This window comes from Babylonia areolata, chromosome 15, assembly GCF_041734735.1.
Source record: "Babylonia areolata isolate BAREFJ2019XMU chromosome 15, ASM4173473v1, whole genome shotgun sequence".
Lineage (NCBI taxonomy): Eukaryota > Metazoa > Mollusca > Gastropoda > Neogastropoda > Buccinidae > Babylonia > Babylonia areolata.
In genome coordinates this window covers 20,290,621-20,309,607 of record NC_134890.1, presented here as the reverse complement: position 1 = coordinate 20,309,607, position 18,987 = coordinate 20,290,621, and the positions used below count along the sequence as shown (strand labels likewise).

At 42.9% G+C, this 18,987-nt stretch overlaps 1 protein-coding gene across 4 annotated transcripts in view; it reads left to right on the top strand.

Annotated features, from left to right (window-relative positions):
- The window catches only part of LOC143290212 (kinesin-like protein KIF28), a 48,593-nt gene extending 30,196 nt beyond the window's left edge, over positions 1–18,397 (top strand). The window contains exons 14-23 of one of the 4 annotated variants that reach the window (XM_076599537.1): positions 400–548; positions 1,180–1,314; positions 2,530–2,676; positions 5,271–5,417; positions 7,191–7,316; positions 9,180–9,332; positions 10,096–10,176; positions 13,444–13,582; positions 14,408–14,585; positions 17,970–18,101. In XM_076599537.1, the coding sequence (XP_076455652.1) occupies positions 400–548; positions 1,180–1,314; positions 2,530–2,676; positions 5,271–5,417; positions 7,191–7,316; positions 9,180–9,332; positions 10,096–10,176; positions 13,444–13,582; positions 14,408–14,550 (1,220 nt within the window). In that variant the 3' untranslated portion in view covers positions 14,551–14,585; positions 17,970–18,101. Of the gene's footprint in view, positions 1–399; positions 549–1,179; positions 1,315–2,529; positions 2,677–5,270; positions 5,418–7,190; positions 7,317–9,179; positions 9,333–10,095; positions 10,177–13,443; positions 13,593–14,407; positions 14,586–17,969 lie in introns of those variants that run through there. The other 3 variants (XM_076599536.1, XM_076599538.1, XM_076599539.1) reach the window with 3 other exon arrangements.
- The last annotated feature ends 590 nt before the right edge of the window (positions 18,398–18,987 follow it).

Below are 18,987 nucleotides of genomic sequence, written 5' to 3'. Positions count from 1 at the left end.
AGACATTGCTCTGTGTTGTGTAACAGACGAGACATTGCTGTGTGTTGTGTTACAGACGATACATTGCTGTGTTTTTCACAGATGAGAGATGAGACGTTGCTTTGTGATGTGTTACAGACGATACATTGCTGTGTGATGTGTTACAGACGATACATTGCTGTTTTACAGTTGAGATGTTGCTGTGTATTGTGTAACAGACGACACATTGCTTTGTGATGTGTTACAGATGAGACATTGCTGTGTGTTGTGTTACAGACGATACATTGCTGTTTTACAGTTGAGACGTTGCTGTGTATTGTGTTACAGATGAGACATTGCTGTGTTTTTTTCAGAGATGAGAGATGAGACATTGCTGTGTGATGTGTTACAGATGAGACATTGCTGTGTGATGTGTTACAGATGAGACATTGCTGCAGGAGGACATCATGGAGTTGATGCCGGCTATTGAGCAGGCCAACTCCATCTCTGAGGACCTGGACAAGAAGATGAAGTTTGATCTGATGGTCGTCTCGCCGGAAGCCAGAGGAGAGCTGAAGGGCCGCACAGAGGTGTGTGTCCTTCAGGGCCAATGCAGTCTGCAGTGAATCGATTGTGCGTTCAGTTTTAGAGTGTAAATGTGACAGTTGAGGCCAGCGTAGATGAAATCTGCAGTGGTACTCTTGAGCATTCAGTCGGGGCTGTTTGCAGTATTACAATTAGTTGGTTTGATGTGGTTGTAGCACACATTTGACTCACATAACCAGACCAAAAAAAAAATCTTCATTTCCATGGATAATAGATAAGCACTGACATGCTTTTTGTTCATATGGTCCCCACCCTACACTGTGCAATACTAAATGATAAAGGCATAAACATTATTGAAATGAAATTTACATAAAAAAAGAAACATATACATCAGAACATCAGAATGTTAGCTGGTTGGGAAGAGTCAAGAGAAGAGGAAGAAGGAGGAAAAGATAAAAGAAAAGGAGGGAAATAGAGATGGAGGAGGGCATGGATAAATGAGCTGATCAACACGCATACATATATAATATATGAGAAAGGTATACTGATGTATTCCTGTAAGCTCCTTGAAGAAGACTGGCCGATCACTCAACAGGTTATGACAAAAACAGAATCTGTCAAAGTTTGTTGCAGTTAATCACACGTTTGATATGGGACGGTGTTGTTTCATGGCAGGTCATGATCCGAGTGACCAACGTGGAAACGAAGCATGAGTGGATCTGGCCCCGGCAGAAGTTCATGAACCGCAAGTACGTGATGCAGGAAATGTACGACAACTTCCAGGAAGGTGACGAGTGGGACCTACCGCCTGTGAGTGATGCTTCCCATGATAATGATAATGACAATCTTCTTCTTCTGCGTTCACTCGTATGCACACGAGTGGGCTTTTACATGTATGACCGTTTTTACCCCGCCATGTAGGCAGCCATACTCCGTTTTCAGGGGTGTGCATGCTGGGTATGTTCTTGTTTCCATAACCCACCGAACACTGACATGGATTACAGGATCTTTAACGTGCGTATATGATCTTCTGCTTGCATATACACATGAAGGGGGTTCAGGCACTAGCAGGTCTGCACATATGTTGACCTGGGAGATCGTAAAAATCTCCACCCTATCTCCACCCTATCACCAGGCGCCGTCACCGTGATTCAAACCCTCACATTGACAGTCCAGCGCTTTAACCACTCGGCTATTGCGCCCGTCGATAATGACAATAATACTGATGGTATTAATGATGATAATAAAAACCATCATTCTTATGATTATGATAATGTTATTGTTATTATTATTGTCATTATTTATAATGATTATTATTATTATATTTAACATATACATATTTCTTTAAAAAAAAAAATCATGCTTCTATGTGGTTCAGTTTTGAATTCAAAATAGATTTTGCCAAGATAAGTTGTTTTCTTTCTTTAGATAGATATGTTTATATGTATTATATATTTATTTCATTCATCCATCTGTTTAATATAATGTATTATGTATTTATTTACTTCATGAGTTGACTGTTTAATATAATGTATTATGTATTTATTTACTTCATGAGTTGACTGTTTAATATAATGTATTATGTATTTATTTACTTCATGAGTTGACTGTTTAATATAATGTATTGTGTATTTATTTACTTCATGAGTTGACTGAGTTTAGAATCTACATTTGTTTGTAGATGACTGCTTGAGGGATGTCAACTATGTTCGCCACTTTCTTTTTGTCTTTTTTTTTTGAGTGTGTGTGTGTATGTTTTAGTGGGTGTGTGTGTGTTGTGTGTGTTAGTGTACTTGGTGTACACTTTTTTGGCCTTTTTTGGGGGGGTGAGGGGTGGGGGGGAGATGTATGTGTGTGTAGTGTGTGTGTGTTAGTGGTAGTGTGTATGTATGTATGTATGTGTGTGTGTGTGTGTGTGTGTGTGTGTGTGTGTGTGTGTGTGTGTGTACATGCATGCGTGCATACATATGTGTGTTCTTTGGCGCGTTAATTACCTTGCGGTGACAGCGATGATGCACCTTTCAGGAGAAGGACCCCTTTGTGGATGACTACCAGGCCGAGTTCCACATCGGCAGTGTCAAGGTGTGGATCAAGTCCCTGGCCTTCATGATCGAGATGAAGGAACAGTTGGAGGTCACCAACTTCAGCGGACAAGCAGTCGGCCTGTTGAATGTGAGTGTGGGTGGGTGTGTGGGTGTAGGTGTGTGGGTGTGTAGTTGTTGTGTGTGTTTGTGGGTGGGTGTGGGTGTGTGTTGGGGGAGTGTGAGGGGGGAGTGAGTCTCCTTATTGTGCTGAGTGTATGTGTTGTGGGTGTAGGTGTGTGGGTGTGTAGTTGTTGTGTGTATTTGTGGGTGGGTGTGTATGTGTGTGTGTTGGTGGAGGGTGATGGGGGAGTGAGTCTCCATATTGTGTTGAGTGTATGTGGTGTGTGTGTGTGTGTAGAATATGTGTTTTTCAGTTTGATGTCTGTTCACAAAGTGTGTGTGTGTGTGTGTGTGTGCGTGCGTGTGTTTGAGTGTGTGCGTTGTTTGTGTGGGTGAGTCTCCTTATTGTGCTGAGTGTATGTGTTGTGGGTGTAGGTGTGTGGGTGTGTAGTTGTTGTGTGTATTTGTGGGTGGGTGTGTATGTGTGTGTGTTGGGGGAGGGGGAGGGGGGAGTAAGTCTCCTTATTGTGTTGAGTGTATGTGGTGTGTGTGTGTGTGTGTGTAGAATATGTGTTTTTCCGTTTGATGTCTGTTCACAAAGTGTGTGTGTGTGCATGTGTGTGTGTGTGTGTGTGTGCACGTGTGTGCTTGCGTGTGTTTGAGTGTGTGCGTTGTTTGTGTGGGTGAATCTCCTTTTTGTGCTGAGTGTATGTGTTGTGGGTGTAGGTGTGTGGGTGTGTAAATGTTGTGTGTATTTGTGGGTGGGTGTGTATGTGTGTGTGTTGGGAGAGGGTGAGGGGGGAGTGAGTCTCCTTATTGTGTTGAGTGTATGTGGTGTGTGTGTGTGTGTAGAATATGTGTTTTTCCGTTTGATGTCTGTTCACAAAGTGTGTGTGTGTGTGTGTGTGTGTGTGTGTGTGTAGAATATGTGTTTTTCAATTTGACATCTGTTCACGAAGTGTGTGGAAGTGGGATTGCGCATAGCTGGTGGTGATGATGGATGCTTGATTTTGTAGGGATGTGTGCGCATGCATTTGTGTGTGTGTGTGTGTGTGTGTGGTCTTCAGTTTTGCATCTTTCCACTCTTAAGTGCTATTGATGTGTGTGTGAGTGTGTGTGTGTGCGTGTGCGTGTGTGCGTGCGTGCGTGTGTGTGTGTGTGTGTGTGTGTGTGTGTGTGTGTAGTCTTCTGTTTTGCATCTTTCCACTCTTAAGTGATATTGATGTGTGTGTGTGTGTGTGTGTGTGTGTGTGTGTGTGTGTGTCTCTGTGTGTGTGTGAGAGAGAGTGTGAGAGTGTGTGTGAGAATGTGACATGATTAATTCCTCTGTGGACCAGGGATGAGTGTTCTTATTCTGACATACTATTCTAGTTTAGTTTATTTTTGCATGGTGCGGTTGCTGTTCTAAGCTGAACCATTTACAGATTCCAAAAATGGTAAAAGGAAGCTTGGCTCGACCAGTCAAATCAATAATTCTTCATCGATTTTTGATGAGTTTTTTTTCTCAAAATGTCTTTATCATCATCAACAAAGAACAGAAGAAGACTGACTGCAGAAGAGGTAGCGAAGCCGTTTTTGAATTGTGACAGCAATGACGAAGAAAATAATGGCATTTTTGTGGATGAAATTTCAAACCATACCAAAAGTTTGGCAACATTCTGTCTTGAAATTAATAAGTTACAGTGGTTTGACTGAACCACCATTTTTTTTTTTTGACTGCAGTGGTCTCATGCAGTGCTGTTCCAGGGGAGATGTAGCAGGCATGTGGTTGTGTGAAATACAGAGGTGCCAACGGTTATGGTTTTGCTGTATTTTGTTTGTGCTCGGTCACAGTTTGTTCTGATGTTACACCAACGTCAAGATTGTTCCGACGAGTTACATAGCATGGTCACATGCTTTCCTGTCGTAACATTACCCAGACGCTCTAGACCTATCGATAACGAGGCCTGGGCAGTCACTGCTAACCATGGTCTCATGTAATGATGCCGTTAATCGCATGCATGTTTACAATGAAACATCACTGAGTGGACCAATCAGATGTATCGTTTGCCTGAACAAGAGAAAACGTGGCTAAATCAAGTTGGAGTCGGAATCCGAGTGTTTCTACCTAATTCAAAACGTTCCTGTCAAATTTCCTGATTGTTCCTACAAACACCTGACCGGGGTTGGCATCTCTGGGAATTCTTCTTCTTCGTTGGTGAGCTGCAACTCCCACATTCACTTTTACATGTATGACTGTTTTTACCCCACCATGTAGGCAGCCATACTTCGTTTTTGGGGGTGTGCATGTTAGGTATGTTCTTGTTTCCATAACTCTCTGAACACTGACATGGATTACATGATCTTTAACGTACATATTTGAACTTCTGCTTGCGTATACACACGAAGGGGATTCAGGCACTAGCAGGTTTGCACATAGTTTGACCTGGGAGATCAGAAAAATCTCCACCCTTTACACACCAGGCACAGATACCGAGATTTGAACCCAAGGCCCTCAGAATGAAAGTCCAACGCATTAACCACTTGGCTATATGGTGCTTGTCCAGGGGAGATGTAGTAGGCAGGTAGTTGTGAGGAAGAACAAGTTACCTGGTGCACCTGGCAGTCACCTTGATGTTGCAGGTGGAGATCGTGCCCAGCGACGAGAAAGGCAAGGAGTACACTGATGATGACGACAAGTTTGTGGATGACCCTGAGGAGCTGCTGGGGAAGAACGTCAGCTTCGTCGTCAAGATCGTCAGTGCCAGAGGCCTTCCCAGCAAGTTCACTGTAAGTTCAGAAGGTTAAAACCGCATTGATTTACGTTGCTGGTTGGGCATCTGCTTAGCAGATGTGGTGTAGCATATGTTTGGATTTGCCTGATTGCAGTGACGCCTCCTTTAGTAACTGAACTGAACTGGACTGAAAAGGTTAAAGGTCCCATAGCCTTTAATGGTCATTGGGGTAGTGAGTTCGTATCAACTGTGTCAAGGGCTGGGCATAGAGTGGTGGGTCCAAATCTTTTCTGTTGTTTTCAGCTTCCCCAACTGAAGTCAGATACCCTTTCACACCTGGGTGGAGTGAGAAAAATCAGAGTGAAAGTGCCTTTCCCAAAGCACACAACACCGTGCTGGAACAGGGCGGGGCTCGAAACCTGATCACTGGATCAGGCATCCAGTGATTAACCCATTCTTCCATCGCATCTCCTAGAAATTTGCTGGCCTGCTTCGTCTACAGGGTGTGCTGAAAGGAAATTTATATTGTCAAAATGAAGAAGAAAAATATGTCCCGGTGGTTTGTTTGAGAAATGAACTGTTTATTGAGCTGTATAGAAAAGCCGTTATTAGTCACATTTCAGTTAAGATTTTTCTTTAACTCACCTTCACAAATACAACTGCCTATCACAGTTTTCCCAAAAGAAGTGTTTGTTAATGTGTAAATTGCGTGTTTCAGTAACTGTATAAACTGGTGTTAGGTAACTGTATCAACAGTGCATTTCAGTTTCAACAAAAGTCATTGTGGTACACACACACTGACAGATGCTTGACGTGTACTATTTTTTGGTGTGATTGTTTGTATTTCCAATGAGATGTATTGTCTTTGCAAATATAGATTTTTTTCTCTCCATGTGCTGTTGTATGCCATTATACACTGTTGTATGTATTGTTTAACTCACTCAGTACGGCCAGTCCTCTCTTCTCCTCTACACAGACCCCTTGGATGTCCAGTGGGTGTCTGAATGACCCAAGCTTTAGCTTCCATCGTCAGAATAGTGGTATTCTTTGTCAACATTCACGTCTTCAGTGTAAGAGCCTTCCGCTTGCAATATTTTGATGATGGTAATTGGGGTGAAATGCTGTTAACGTTGTCTCTTTTGCCGTTGGTATGGAAAGAGTTAATGTGAGTCACTAACAGCCCATTGTATGGGGAGTCAGCGTCACATACATATTATGGAAGTGGGGTGTTGGCTTAGTGGTAATACATCTCCCTGGGAAATGAGAGAATCTACATGCTCTGGTTCAAAGCCCACACTCGCCAGTATTTTCTCTTCTTCTGCTGGACCTTCAGTAGTGGTCTGGATGCTAGTCATTCACATGAGACGATAAACTGAGGTCCTGTGTACAGCATTCACACAGCACATATAAAAGAATCCACGGTGACAGAGGTGCAGAATTCTGTAGAAAAATCCACTTTGGTAGGAAATCAAATAAATTTAACAATAATAATAGTAATACTAGTATATTGTACTTATATGGCGCAAACTCCACATATAATGTGCTCTAAGCACCTCACATGAAACAATACGTACACTTGCAGGCAACAAAAAAAAAGGTGCCACCCTCACTTAAGTGATGCAGACTCATTGGGGAGAGCAGCCCAAATTTCACACAGGGAGATCTGGTGTGGCAAAAAAAATAACACAACACAACGCAGTGCTACACAATGCAATGCAGTGCAATACAATACAATACAATGCAATACAGTACAATACAACACCTGGAAACAATAGAGAACAGACATAGTGACAGAAAGGAATGACATTTGATGAGCACTATCCTGCAGGACGTCTATGCCAAGTTCCTGATTTACCTGGAGACGACCTACAATCAGACGTCTCCCATCAAGGACACCTCCAACCCAGACTGGAACTTCAAGAAATGCTGCACCGTGGGCAAGGTGGACGAGGCTGTGAGTTTTTCCTGTTGTCCCTTTGGTGTCTGGAGAGAGTGGAGCACTCCACCAGTGTCGGATGTTGCTCTCTTCTGCTTTACAACATACATGCACACAAGCACATGCATGTGCACATACATGTACACACATGCACACACTTACACACACTAGCTCACCCAACACATGTGCACATACATACACGAACACACTCACACAAACACTTACAAGGACACACAAACACACATCTTCAGAATGTGTGCACATGCTTTTCAACACATATGCAAGTGTGCCTACTCACATATACGCATGCACATACACTCACACATGCATGCATGCACACATGCAGTCACACACACAGTCTCACACTCACACTACAGATTGAAAGTCATATGCACTTTGAGAAAGAAAAACTGCTTAAATGAAATTGCAGTTACTTGTTATTGTGAAGGTATTGAGCCTTGTACAGTTTAGGCAGCTCTCAAACAATGATACTAATCGCATGAGCAGCCAAAAAAAAAAAAATCCCATGTGCAGCACGCACTTTGCTCACTGAAAAAGAACCCATGGCAATGAGAGAGATGTCCTCTGTGAGTAGAGGAAATCCACTCTGATAGGTACACAAATATATAAGCATGCACTCAGGGCTTAACAAAGTGCGTTGGGTTATGCTGCTGGTCAGATATCTGCCTAGCAGATGTGGTGTAGTGTATACGGACTTGTCTGAACGCAGTGACGCCTCGTTGAGAAACAGAAAGTGGCAAATATATACGCATGGCCTGACTAAGCCTGTTGGGTTATGCTGCTGGTCAGCCATCTTCCTGGCAAGATGTGGTGTAGCATATAGGCACTTGTCTGAACGCAGTGATGCTTCCTTGAGAAACTGAAACAGGCAAATGTGTATGCATGAATGAATGATATATGATACTTATACAGCACCTATCCTCACTCAGAGACCAAGCTCTAAATGCTTTACAAACAGTTGGTCATTTGCACAACAGGCTGCCTACCTGGGTAGAGCCAACTGATGGCTGCCATTGTGGGGCACTCATCTTTCGTTTCCTGTGTCATTCAATCAGACTTCAGGCACGCACAGATACAGACATGTAACATGCATGCACTCAAGGCCTACCCAGCCTGTTGGGTCTCACTGCTCTCAGCCATCTGCCTCGCAAGATTAGGTATAGCGTATATGGACTTGTATAACGCGGTGACACCTGGTTGAGAAACTGAAACTGGCAAATGTTTATGCATGCACTCAAGGCCTGACTAAGCCTATTGGGTTATGCTGCTGTCGGATATGAGGAGGAGGAATTTTGTTTAATGTCCCATCACACATATCGGTGATTGAAAACATTTTGTTAAAGTATTTATGAATACATTTCAGTATTATCGGTTAGAAGGGGTGGGAGATGTGAATGAATGGAGGGTTGGGGGAAACTGGGCAAATGAGGGTGAAATGAGGGTGAAATTTGAAAAAACTTTCTAAATACAGTTACAGGAAATTATTTAAAGGACTTTGTAAAAGAGAAGTCGTTAAACTGACAAGCGAAACAACTGATAATGAATGCAAAAAGTGAAAAACATCAATGTTCTCAGTCACTTGTGAAGACACTTTCATGTACATAAGGCTTCATCAAGCTACAGTCAAAAATTATATGCTTAATTGTCAGGTTACTAAAGCATTTATTAAGTATTTATTTGGTCTGATTCGCAGACCAAATCTGAGTTTAGCTCTCAGACTATTATCAAATTCATTACGGACCAAGTATCGTTCGAATGCTGTCGGATATCTGCCTAGCAAGATGTGAGATGTGGTGTAGTGTATATGGACTTGTCCAAAGGCAGTGACACCTCCTTGACGAGGTGAAGCTGTGTGGGCAGGCCCTGGACTACCTGAAGGATAGCGCCATCATGATCCAGATCTGGGGCAAGCAGAAGCCGCCCAAGGAGAAGAAATCCGTCAACACCCGTCTGGCCAACCTCACCAACTCACGCACCAAGGGGGAGGCCTCCATCGCCAACACCAATGTCAAGGTCAGTGTGGTGGGGGTGTGGGGTGTGGGTGGAGTGGTGATGGTTGTTGGGGGGTGGGGAGGGGGAGAAAAGGGGGGGGACAGGGTGGAGTTGTGTGATGATGTGGTAGAGAGATGTTGATATTGTCTCAGAAAATTGTGGGGTGTGCGTATGTGAATGTGTGTGTATGTATGTAGGGGGGGTGGGGTGAAAAGAGAGAGAGAGGGAGTGAGAGAGACAAATAGTGTGTGAGTGTGTGTGTGGGTGGGGGATGGGGGGCAGTGTGAGTGTGTGTTTTCACAAATACATATATTCAACTCCCAAAAACATTTAGGTGTTTGGGGGGAAGTATTGAAACAGATTTAGGAATCAGAATGACATATGCGTATGTGGTTATGATGGTTTGATATTGCTCAAACGTCTTGTTGTGTGCGTTGACGTGTGTTTACATGTGTGTGTGTGTTACAAAGATTCAACATGAGCATTTCCCTTTTTGAATTAGTCAGTTAATTAATCAAAAGTCAAATAACAGATGCATGTGTGGACTTGTTCTCTCTCTCTCTCTGTCTCTCTCTCTCTCTCCCTCCCTCTCTCTCACTCAGACACACACAGACACAAACACACACACACTCAGAGAGACAGACACATGCACACACAGAGACAAAAACAAACACACACACACAGAAACACTCGCACATACATACACAGATGAACAGATACACACACACAAACACACACACACACACGGATAACACATTGACAGTACTCTGTTATCTGTGTGCAGAGGTTTGATTCAGAGAAGATGAAATACATGATGGAGGCTGGTATGCTGAGGAAAAGACAGGAGAAGATGGAGTCGAAACTGGTCAGTCAATCTAATTTTTTTTTCTTTTCTTTTTAGTGCCCCATAATTCAGGAAATTTCGTTTTTTATATTTCGATGACAATGAACAGTGATGCGGGGTGCTGCTGTGGGGTTTTATTTTGCTTTTTGGACTACTTGAGAAGGCTGTGTATGGTCTCATGACTTTTTTGGGTGTCAGTCAGGCTGGGAGATACAGACACCTGCAGTGTTGGTCAGGAAATTTTTGAGTGACACTCCCGAAGACGCATCCGTGAAATGGATGACCTTCGACTGTGTGGTCCCAGTCATTCCATTTCAGTCCGTAGCACACACACACAAAAAAGAACCTTCTCTGATGGGGCTTGAACCCATATCTTTCCAGTCATCAGTTTGTGATGTTAACCACTTCGCCACGGTTTCCTGTTAGTGGGTGAGCATCACAGACCTAAAGTTGTGCACCTACTTTTATGGGTTTTTCTTTTCTTTTTTTAATTTTTATGCAGGGTCATTCCACAGGCCTCAATGTCTCCTTGACTCATTCAGCCCCACTGCCTGAGCATTGCACTGGTGTCAAGATTCATTAAAACGGTTACGACGTTCCTGCACATGTATGAACCACGAGGAAAGGGAACTAATTTCTGAAAATCTTTCCAAATGTGTCCACGTGTAATTTGGAGGTAAAACAGTATATTTTCTGAGTTTTTCTACATTAGTATGGCAGTGAAGCCTGCCGAGGCTGTAACCTCCCCATGGGGTTGAATGGGTTAAAACTGAAACTGTGAACCTTTGCCTTGTGCTTTGTATAGTTATTGTACTTGTTTATTTTCAGCAGTTAATAAGTGAGTGAATTAGCGAATAAATAATAAATGAATAAAAAGAAATCAATGATAAAAATCAAGCGGAAAATTTAACACTGTACATTGATAAATGATTAAATTTAATGATTATAAAAATGAGAAGGAAAACTGAACACTGTAGATAAGTAAAATGATAGTTGAAATAGATAAATAAATAGATAATATTGTGTTAAGGAGATAAATAAGTTAATAACATAGTGGAAAACATAACACGATAGATAAATGAATTGTTTTGAAAAATAATTTTAATTTGATGGGAAAATAAACACTGTAGATAAATGAATCATTAAAGATTAACAAATTAGATTAGATGTAAAACTAAAAACTGTAAATAGACCAGCCGCCGTGGCGAAGTGGTTAGCGTCGCGGACTGACGGCTGGGAGGACGCGGGTTCGAATCCCAGCGGAGGTGGGTTTTTCGGCCCGTGGCCGGCTCCTACCCAGAGTTGAGTGTGCTGTGGGCTTAAATGGGGAGACTGGGACCACACAGTCGAGTGTCATCCACTTCAAGGATGCGTCTTTGGGTGTGTTGCTCTAATTACCTGACCAACACTGCAAGTGTCTGTATCTCTCGGGCCTGGTTAACGCCGGGATATCATTATGACAGGAAGCGTAGAGTACAGCCTTGTCACGTAGTCCCAAACCAAAATGGACCTCCATAGCAACATCGTCATCATCATCGTCATCCTCCTTCTCCTTCATCGTCATCAATATAAACAAAATAGTCTCAGAGTCTGTGGCCTTTCATGCCCTGCTCTCATGGTGACCTCAGTTTCGATACCCCTCCACTTCCGTGCTTGGGGTGAGTCCTGTCAATGTCGTCAGTGTCGGCAGATTCATGGGGGGGCTGTTGTTTGAGGGACGTGGTGGCGGTCTCCACTCTGGGAGAGACGCTCACTCAGTCTGGCTCCGCGACTAAGCCATTATTGTCGTTAGTAGGGGGCTTAGTAGGTGGTGTCCTAAGTACGTTAAAACAGAACAGGCACCACTGAACACCACCGAAGTGACTCAGCAGCAGTGCAGGGTCTCCTCTGGTGTGTGGCCTCCAGGCGACCAAACATCGATGGTTCCCTGTGGACTGCCGACGCTGGGACTGCGACAGACGAACCCGGGTGTGGCCGTGTATGGGGGAATCTAAATGAGCGGCGTGGGAGTAATGCCACTGAAACGGCGCAGATTATGGGGCAGCAAAAAAAACAAAACAAAAAAACAAAAAAAACAACTGTAAATAGATATATGATTTTTCAAGTAACAGTACAAATTAAATGGAAAACATAACACTGTAGGTAAATAAATTATTGGAAAAAGAATCAAAACCAAGTGGAAAACTGAACAATGCCACTGATGTAACAGAAATCAGGTGGAAACTGAATGAAGTAGATCATATGTGATTTAAAAAACAAAAGTGCACTCTACTCTCATATGTAATAAGAACAGAAATTAGGTGGAAAACTGAATAAAGTATATAGATAAATGATTTTAAAAGATAAAACAAAACAACAACAATAGAAATAGGATGGGAAAACTGAGTGGCCGTGTTTCAGCTGCCACTGATATTTAATGATAATAGAAATCAGTTAGAAAACTGAACAAACTAGATAAATAAATGGTTTTTAAATATGATTATAGAAACAACAACAACAATAGACAAGAGAGGCAAGGCCTTCAAGACTCACTTGTGATACACTTTAAAAAAAAAATCTAAGCTTTTTATGTATTGAGTATAATTTCAAAATGTAATGTTTAAGATGAGAAAGATCAGTTTAAAGCAAATTAAGTCCCCTAGCATTAATTACAGAGTAATTTCCCTTTTTACTATCTGCACCAAAACGTTTGCAAAATAAATAAAACTTCATTAAGTCCCATAGCATTAATTACAGAGTAATTTCCCTTTTTTACTATCTGCACCAAAACGTTTGCAAAATAAATAAAACTTCCATGCTTAGCAAAAGAAGTTCCTGTTTGAACAAAAAATGATAATAATGACTGCTCTTCTTGTTGGGTCAGAATATCAGATCAAAGTGCCAAGTTTAGAGAATAAAAAAAATATAAATATAACAGTAAATGCAGTTTGCATATAATTCGGCTTCATTTTTTTTTTTTTTTTTTTTTGGTGCCCATCCCATAGGTGCAATATTGTTTTAAACAAGATGACTGGAAAGAACTGAATGTTTCCTATTTTTATGCCTAATTTGGTGTGAACTGACAAAGTATTTGCAGAGAAAATGTCAATGTTAAAGTTTACCACGGACACACACACACACACACACACACACACACACACACACACACACACACACACACACACACACACACACACACACACACACACACACAGACAGCTGAACACCGGGTTAAAACATAGACTCACTTTGTTTACTCAAGTGAGTCAAAAACCAGGTGGGGAAAAGTGGATCTCTGTTGTTTTTCAGCGCCACATGCGTCAGATGCTGGAAGTGGCGACGCAGCACAAGAAGAAGAAGCTGAGGACCCAGCTGATCTCTGACATCTACAACGCCCCCTCAGAGGATGCTGCCCAGAAGTGCATCCAGATGATCCCGCAGGAGAAAGGTAAATGTTGGTACGTGTCAATCTGCTTCATTCATCACTATCTCCTTGAAAGGCATAGGGCTGTATGTAGCCGAGACTTCATTTGTGTCTACTGCTGTTCTGATGGTCATAGTCAGACACAACTAACCATCAAGTATCAGTGACTATCAGAACAGCAGTGGATCCAACTGCAGTCCCGATTATCTGGGGTAGACTAATTATTAATGGAGAGTGTCTTGCTCAAGTTACATCCCCACTCTCTTGCCCAAAAGGCTTTAAGACAGTTGGTGTTTGGATGGTTCCCACAGGCTAACTAGCTCCCCAAGGCTGCAGCACTAAAAGCCAGTGTGATCTTGCCTCCAAGTTTGAGAGTCATAGTCCTTCACAAAAGATTAAACTGTATATGAATTCCCATTGCAGTGTAGAAACCATGGACAGTATAGCTCTCATTTTGCTGTAGTGTTGAACTAACTTAGCAAGGGTAAAAAAAATCATATCATGTTGTTTCTGGCCCAACTGATGGTAAAGGGGACATATCATTGCTGAAAACCTGCCAGTTCTTACAAGGGTTCTCTTTCTTTCTCTTCAATGATTTATGCCTAATCAACTATTGTGTTTTTAAAAAAAATCTGAATTAAATAAGGTACAGAAGTATAAAAATCAGTCAAGTACATAATGGATATGCACGAGTCACCTGATCGTGGCAGCAAGATAGAAAGTTAACCTCCATGACATTGCTAGCAATTTCTAAAACTTCACAAAACTATTGCCAAGGTCAGTTTAAAAAATGTTGACGATTCATGTTTTATGGTTTATGTAAAACCCTGTGGTCCGGGTTTGCACCAGATGATGAAGATGAGGGTGAAACAGACTGTGAGTGTGAAAGCCTCTCTGCCACGCCCCAGCCCCGAGAGTCCTCTATCACTGTGACCCCTACGTGGGGCTGGTCCTCTCTCTCGCAGTTGTGTTGCTGCAAAAAGAAACTCTAATCCGAGCTCATGACCTGGTAGTGTGACTCCATCAGGTATTGTCTTTGGACATGCTTGCTCGCTCCCTCCCCTTCAAATTCCTAACATTGTTGCGCCTAACCGCATGCTTGCCATATAGGCAAGTCATTTGCCGTGTAGGTGATCCTTTAGCCATGTAGACAAGGTATCTGCCATGTAGGTAAGCCGTTTCTTGTGAAGGGAAGCTGTTTGCCATGTAAGCAAGCCGTAAGCAAGCTGTTTACCATGTAAGCAGGCCGTTTGCCATGTAGGCAAGCCGTTTACTATGTAGGTAATCCATTTGCCACTTAGGTAAGCTGTTTGCCATGTAGATAAGCTGATTGCTATATATGTAAATTGTAAGCCAGCAGCGTGAAATCCACTGACATTGCATTTGCAACTAGAAACCATGAATCCCATGTACTCATAACTTCTTTGCTTGTTGTTCCCCATCTGCTGGCGCATAGGGCAGCTTTGTTTCTTCCTGATTCATCCCTATGTACTCCACAAGTGTCTTAATTGCATCAGCTATGAATTCCTCCTCAACAGGAAACATCTGCATTAAAAACTAAACTGTGGCATGGCATAGTAACCGACCAGGTAAAAAGAAAGATATGTGTTGGACAACAGTGCCAAATAGATTGATTGTGTTTTTGTGATGTTACAATTGAGTATTCATGGTAAAAAGATTTTATTTATTTATTTTTTTTTTTGCTGCCCCATCATCTGCACCGTTTCAGTGGCATTACTCCCACGCTGCTCATTTAGATTCCCCCATACATGGCCACACCCGGGTTCGTCCGTCACAGTTCCAGCATCGGCAGTCCACAGGGAACCATCGATGTAAGGTTGCTGCTGAGTCACTTCGGTGGTGTTCAGTGGTGCCTGTTCTGTTTTAACGTACTTAGGACACCACCTACTAAGCCCCCTACTAACGACAATAATGGCTTAGTCGCGGAGCCAGACTGAGTGAGCGTCCCTCCCAGAGTGGAGACCGCCACCACGTCCTTCAAACAATAGCCCCCCATGAATCTGCCGACACTGACGACATTGATAGGACTCACCCCAAGCACGGTAGTGGAGGGGTATCGAAACTGAGGTCACCATGAGAGCAGGGCATGAAAGGCCACAGACTTTGAGACTATTTTGTTTATATTGGTGACGATGAAGGAGGAGGAGGATGACGATGATGATGACGATGTTGCTATGGAGGTCCATTTTGGTTTGGGACTGCGTGACAAGGCTGTACTCTTCGCTTCCTGTCATAATGATATCCCGGCGTTAACCAGGCCCGAGAGATACAGACACTTGCAGTGTTGATCAGGTAATTAAAGCAACACACCCAAAGACGCATCCTTGAAGTGGATGACACTCGACTGTGTGGTCCCAGTCTCCCCATTTAAGCCCACAGCACACTCAACTCTGGGTAGGAGCCGGCCACGGGCCGAAAAACCCACCTCCGCTGGGATTCGAACCCGCGTCCTCCCAGCCGTCAGTCCGCGACACTAACCACTTCGCCATGGTGGCTGGTGGTAAAAAGAAATATCTTCTGACTGATCTCATACTGTATGAGTATGATATATCCAGCTTGATAGATTGGAAAATGCTTTCTGGGGAAAAACAAATTCTTTTGCACATTTTTTGCTATCCTCTGTTTTATCTTCTTTTGTTGTTGTTGATTTTATTACGTACTGGTTATCCCTCTCGGTTTTTGTTTCTGTCTCATTTCCCTTCCTCATTCCTTGCGCCTCATATGCCAGCAATTTTTATTTTGTTTGGTGTTTGCACCTTAATCATAATTCTTGTTTTGTTTTCGTGTGCCTATAGATTTGTATACAAACAACATCAGTGTTTGTATGTGCGTGTGTATGCAGAGATTTTTGTGTATGTCACTGTCACTGGTACCTGAACCTGGTTTAGTCATGGGGGTGCTGCACTGCTGAACCAGAATTCTCCATTTCTGGTGGTCGTGGGATGGGGCCTGAGTTTTGGCAGATCTCTCTGTCCACTCAGTGATGTTCTCTGCCCATTTCTTTCTCTGTCTGCCTTGTCCTTTTCCCCTGCACTGTTCCCTGAAGGATGGTCTTGGAGAGCCTGTCGGATCTTGTCACGTGGCCATACCATCTCCTTTTCGGTTTTTTCACTGTGGTCAGCAGGTATTCATACTGACCATCTTGCTGTCTGATGGTTTTCCTGACATACAGGAGATACCAGAGAGTCTCCTGAAACATCGCATTTCAACTTCTTAAATTCTTCTCTGAAGCTCTGCTATATGAGTCCAGGACTTGAACGCATACAAGAAGATAGACCCAGTGCATGCAGGAGCTTCAGCTTTGTCCTGAGACTGATGTTCATGTCTCTCCAAACGGGCTTCAGTCTTGCCACAGCTGCTGCAGTCTGCACAGCTCTTGCCAGTATTTCAGTCTTGGTCTCTTCTTCACTGATGATGTCACCAAGGTGTTTAAACTGCTTTACTGTTCCCCTGCTATCGTCCGCTGACACTGACCTTGGTCTTGACTGGGTCTTTGCTGTTTGTGATGAGTTTTGTCTTCTTGGCACTGATTTTCATTCCATACTTGGTTTTACAGTGGTTTTGACCATGATGTATATAAAACCCCTGATAAAAAAACAAAAAACAAAAAAAGCAAAAAAAAAACCCACCAAGAACAACAATATAGCTTTAGAATTGTTTCTAAACAAACTCCTCTGTGGAATTTGTAATGTTTCAACCATTTTCCACAGAGTGTGGATACAAACACACCATTAGTTAGTCAGTTAATATGGATAAAATGATATTGTAAATCATGTATGTCATGTAAGGAGGGCCAGTATGTCCAGCAATTATTAAATGGACTGATGTTAACTTGGAAGCTTTGAAATTCAGGACACTGGGGCTGGGGGGATTCCAGTTCAGTGCACTTTTTTTCTTTTCTTTTTTGCCCTGTCCGAATTCTCTTTCATGCAATTTTAGCTGACATATTTGTTACAGTCCTATCTTTTTCATATATGTATTTAGACTCAGCCTTCGCCCACACCTACTCATCCACACACACTTACACCACACACCCACACCCACATACACCCACACACGCGCACACACACAGACACACCAACACACACACACTCTCTCTCTGTGTCTCTGTCTCTCTCTTACTCTGGTCAAATCAGTCACCATTCTCTCTCCCTGCAACTCCATTCTATCTGGGGTTGTTTTTTTTTTCATACCTGATATCACTGAAAGTGTGAAGATGTAAAACTGAAGACTGCACATATCTCATTCATGCACACATATATGCACCTGTGCATCAACATTGCTCATCAGATGATGATTTAGATAACACACACTGCGAAAACCTACATATCATGTATACACTCAAGTTGTGTACATGAACCGATGATATACACATCACTCATGTCCGCAGATGATGACGACTCCTCAAGCGATTCCTCAAGTGACGAGGAGGAGGAAAAGGGCAAGGGGAAGAAAAAGGAATCTGACAGTTCGGACGACGAAGAGAAGAGAAAGAAAAAGGTAGAACAGGCGCGGTCCCCCAGGCCGGACAACGGGAAAACGAACAAACGTCGATACTCCTCAGCCTCCTCCCACAGCGGCAGCAAGAAGAAGTCGTCAACTTGTGTCGTTTTGTAGATCACTTTGTGGGTTGCATTGTGGACGTCTCTTCAGCTCTCCCTCGCTCTCCCTTCTCCTGGTCTTTGCCATTATTAATGTCCCCCCCCCCCCCCAACCTCTCTCCCTCTTCCTTGCCTTCCCTTTCCTGTTCTTTTCAATTCTTGAGCCCCCCCCACACCCCTCCCCCCTTCACCTCCCTCCTTCACCTCCAGTCTCCTGTTCTTTTCCATTCTTGATGACCCCCCCCCCCACCCACCCCCCTCTGCCTTTATCTCACCCTTCCTGTTCTTTTCCATTCTTGATGTCCCCCCCCCCACCCGCCCCCCTCTGCCTTTATCTCACCTCTCCTGTTCTTTTCCATTCTTGATGTCCCCCCCCACCCGCCCCCCTCTGCTTTTATCTCACCCCTCCTGTTCTTTTCCATTCTTGATACCCCCCACTCCCCCCCACACACCCCCAAACCTCTCCTCTTGGCCCTCCATGTTTGAAAAACAGTATGGTGTTTTACCTTTCACTTGGCTTTTGGTTGTTTTTTTTCTTAGAGAGCTGAAATTTTGGTCTTCAGTGGGTATCATCTTATCCTTTTGATGCTAGGTGAATTAGAATAGATTAAGAAAAATTAATTTACATGTGTTTTTGAAATACAATTATTGGAGCTGGAATCATGGATCTCCATAGCGTAATTTTATATGGTAATGAATTTTTTGTTCTAACAAAAATGGCATCATCTGGAATAAGAAAAAGAAAAAAATATATATATACACATAATTTTTTTTTTCAGGATGTTTATGATCAGTTTTTAGAGTGGA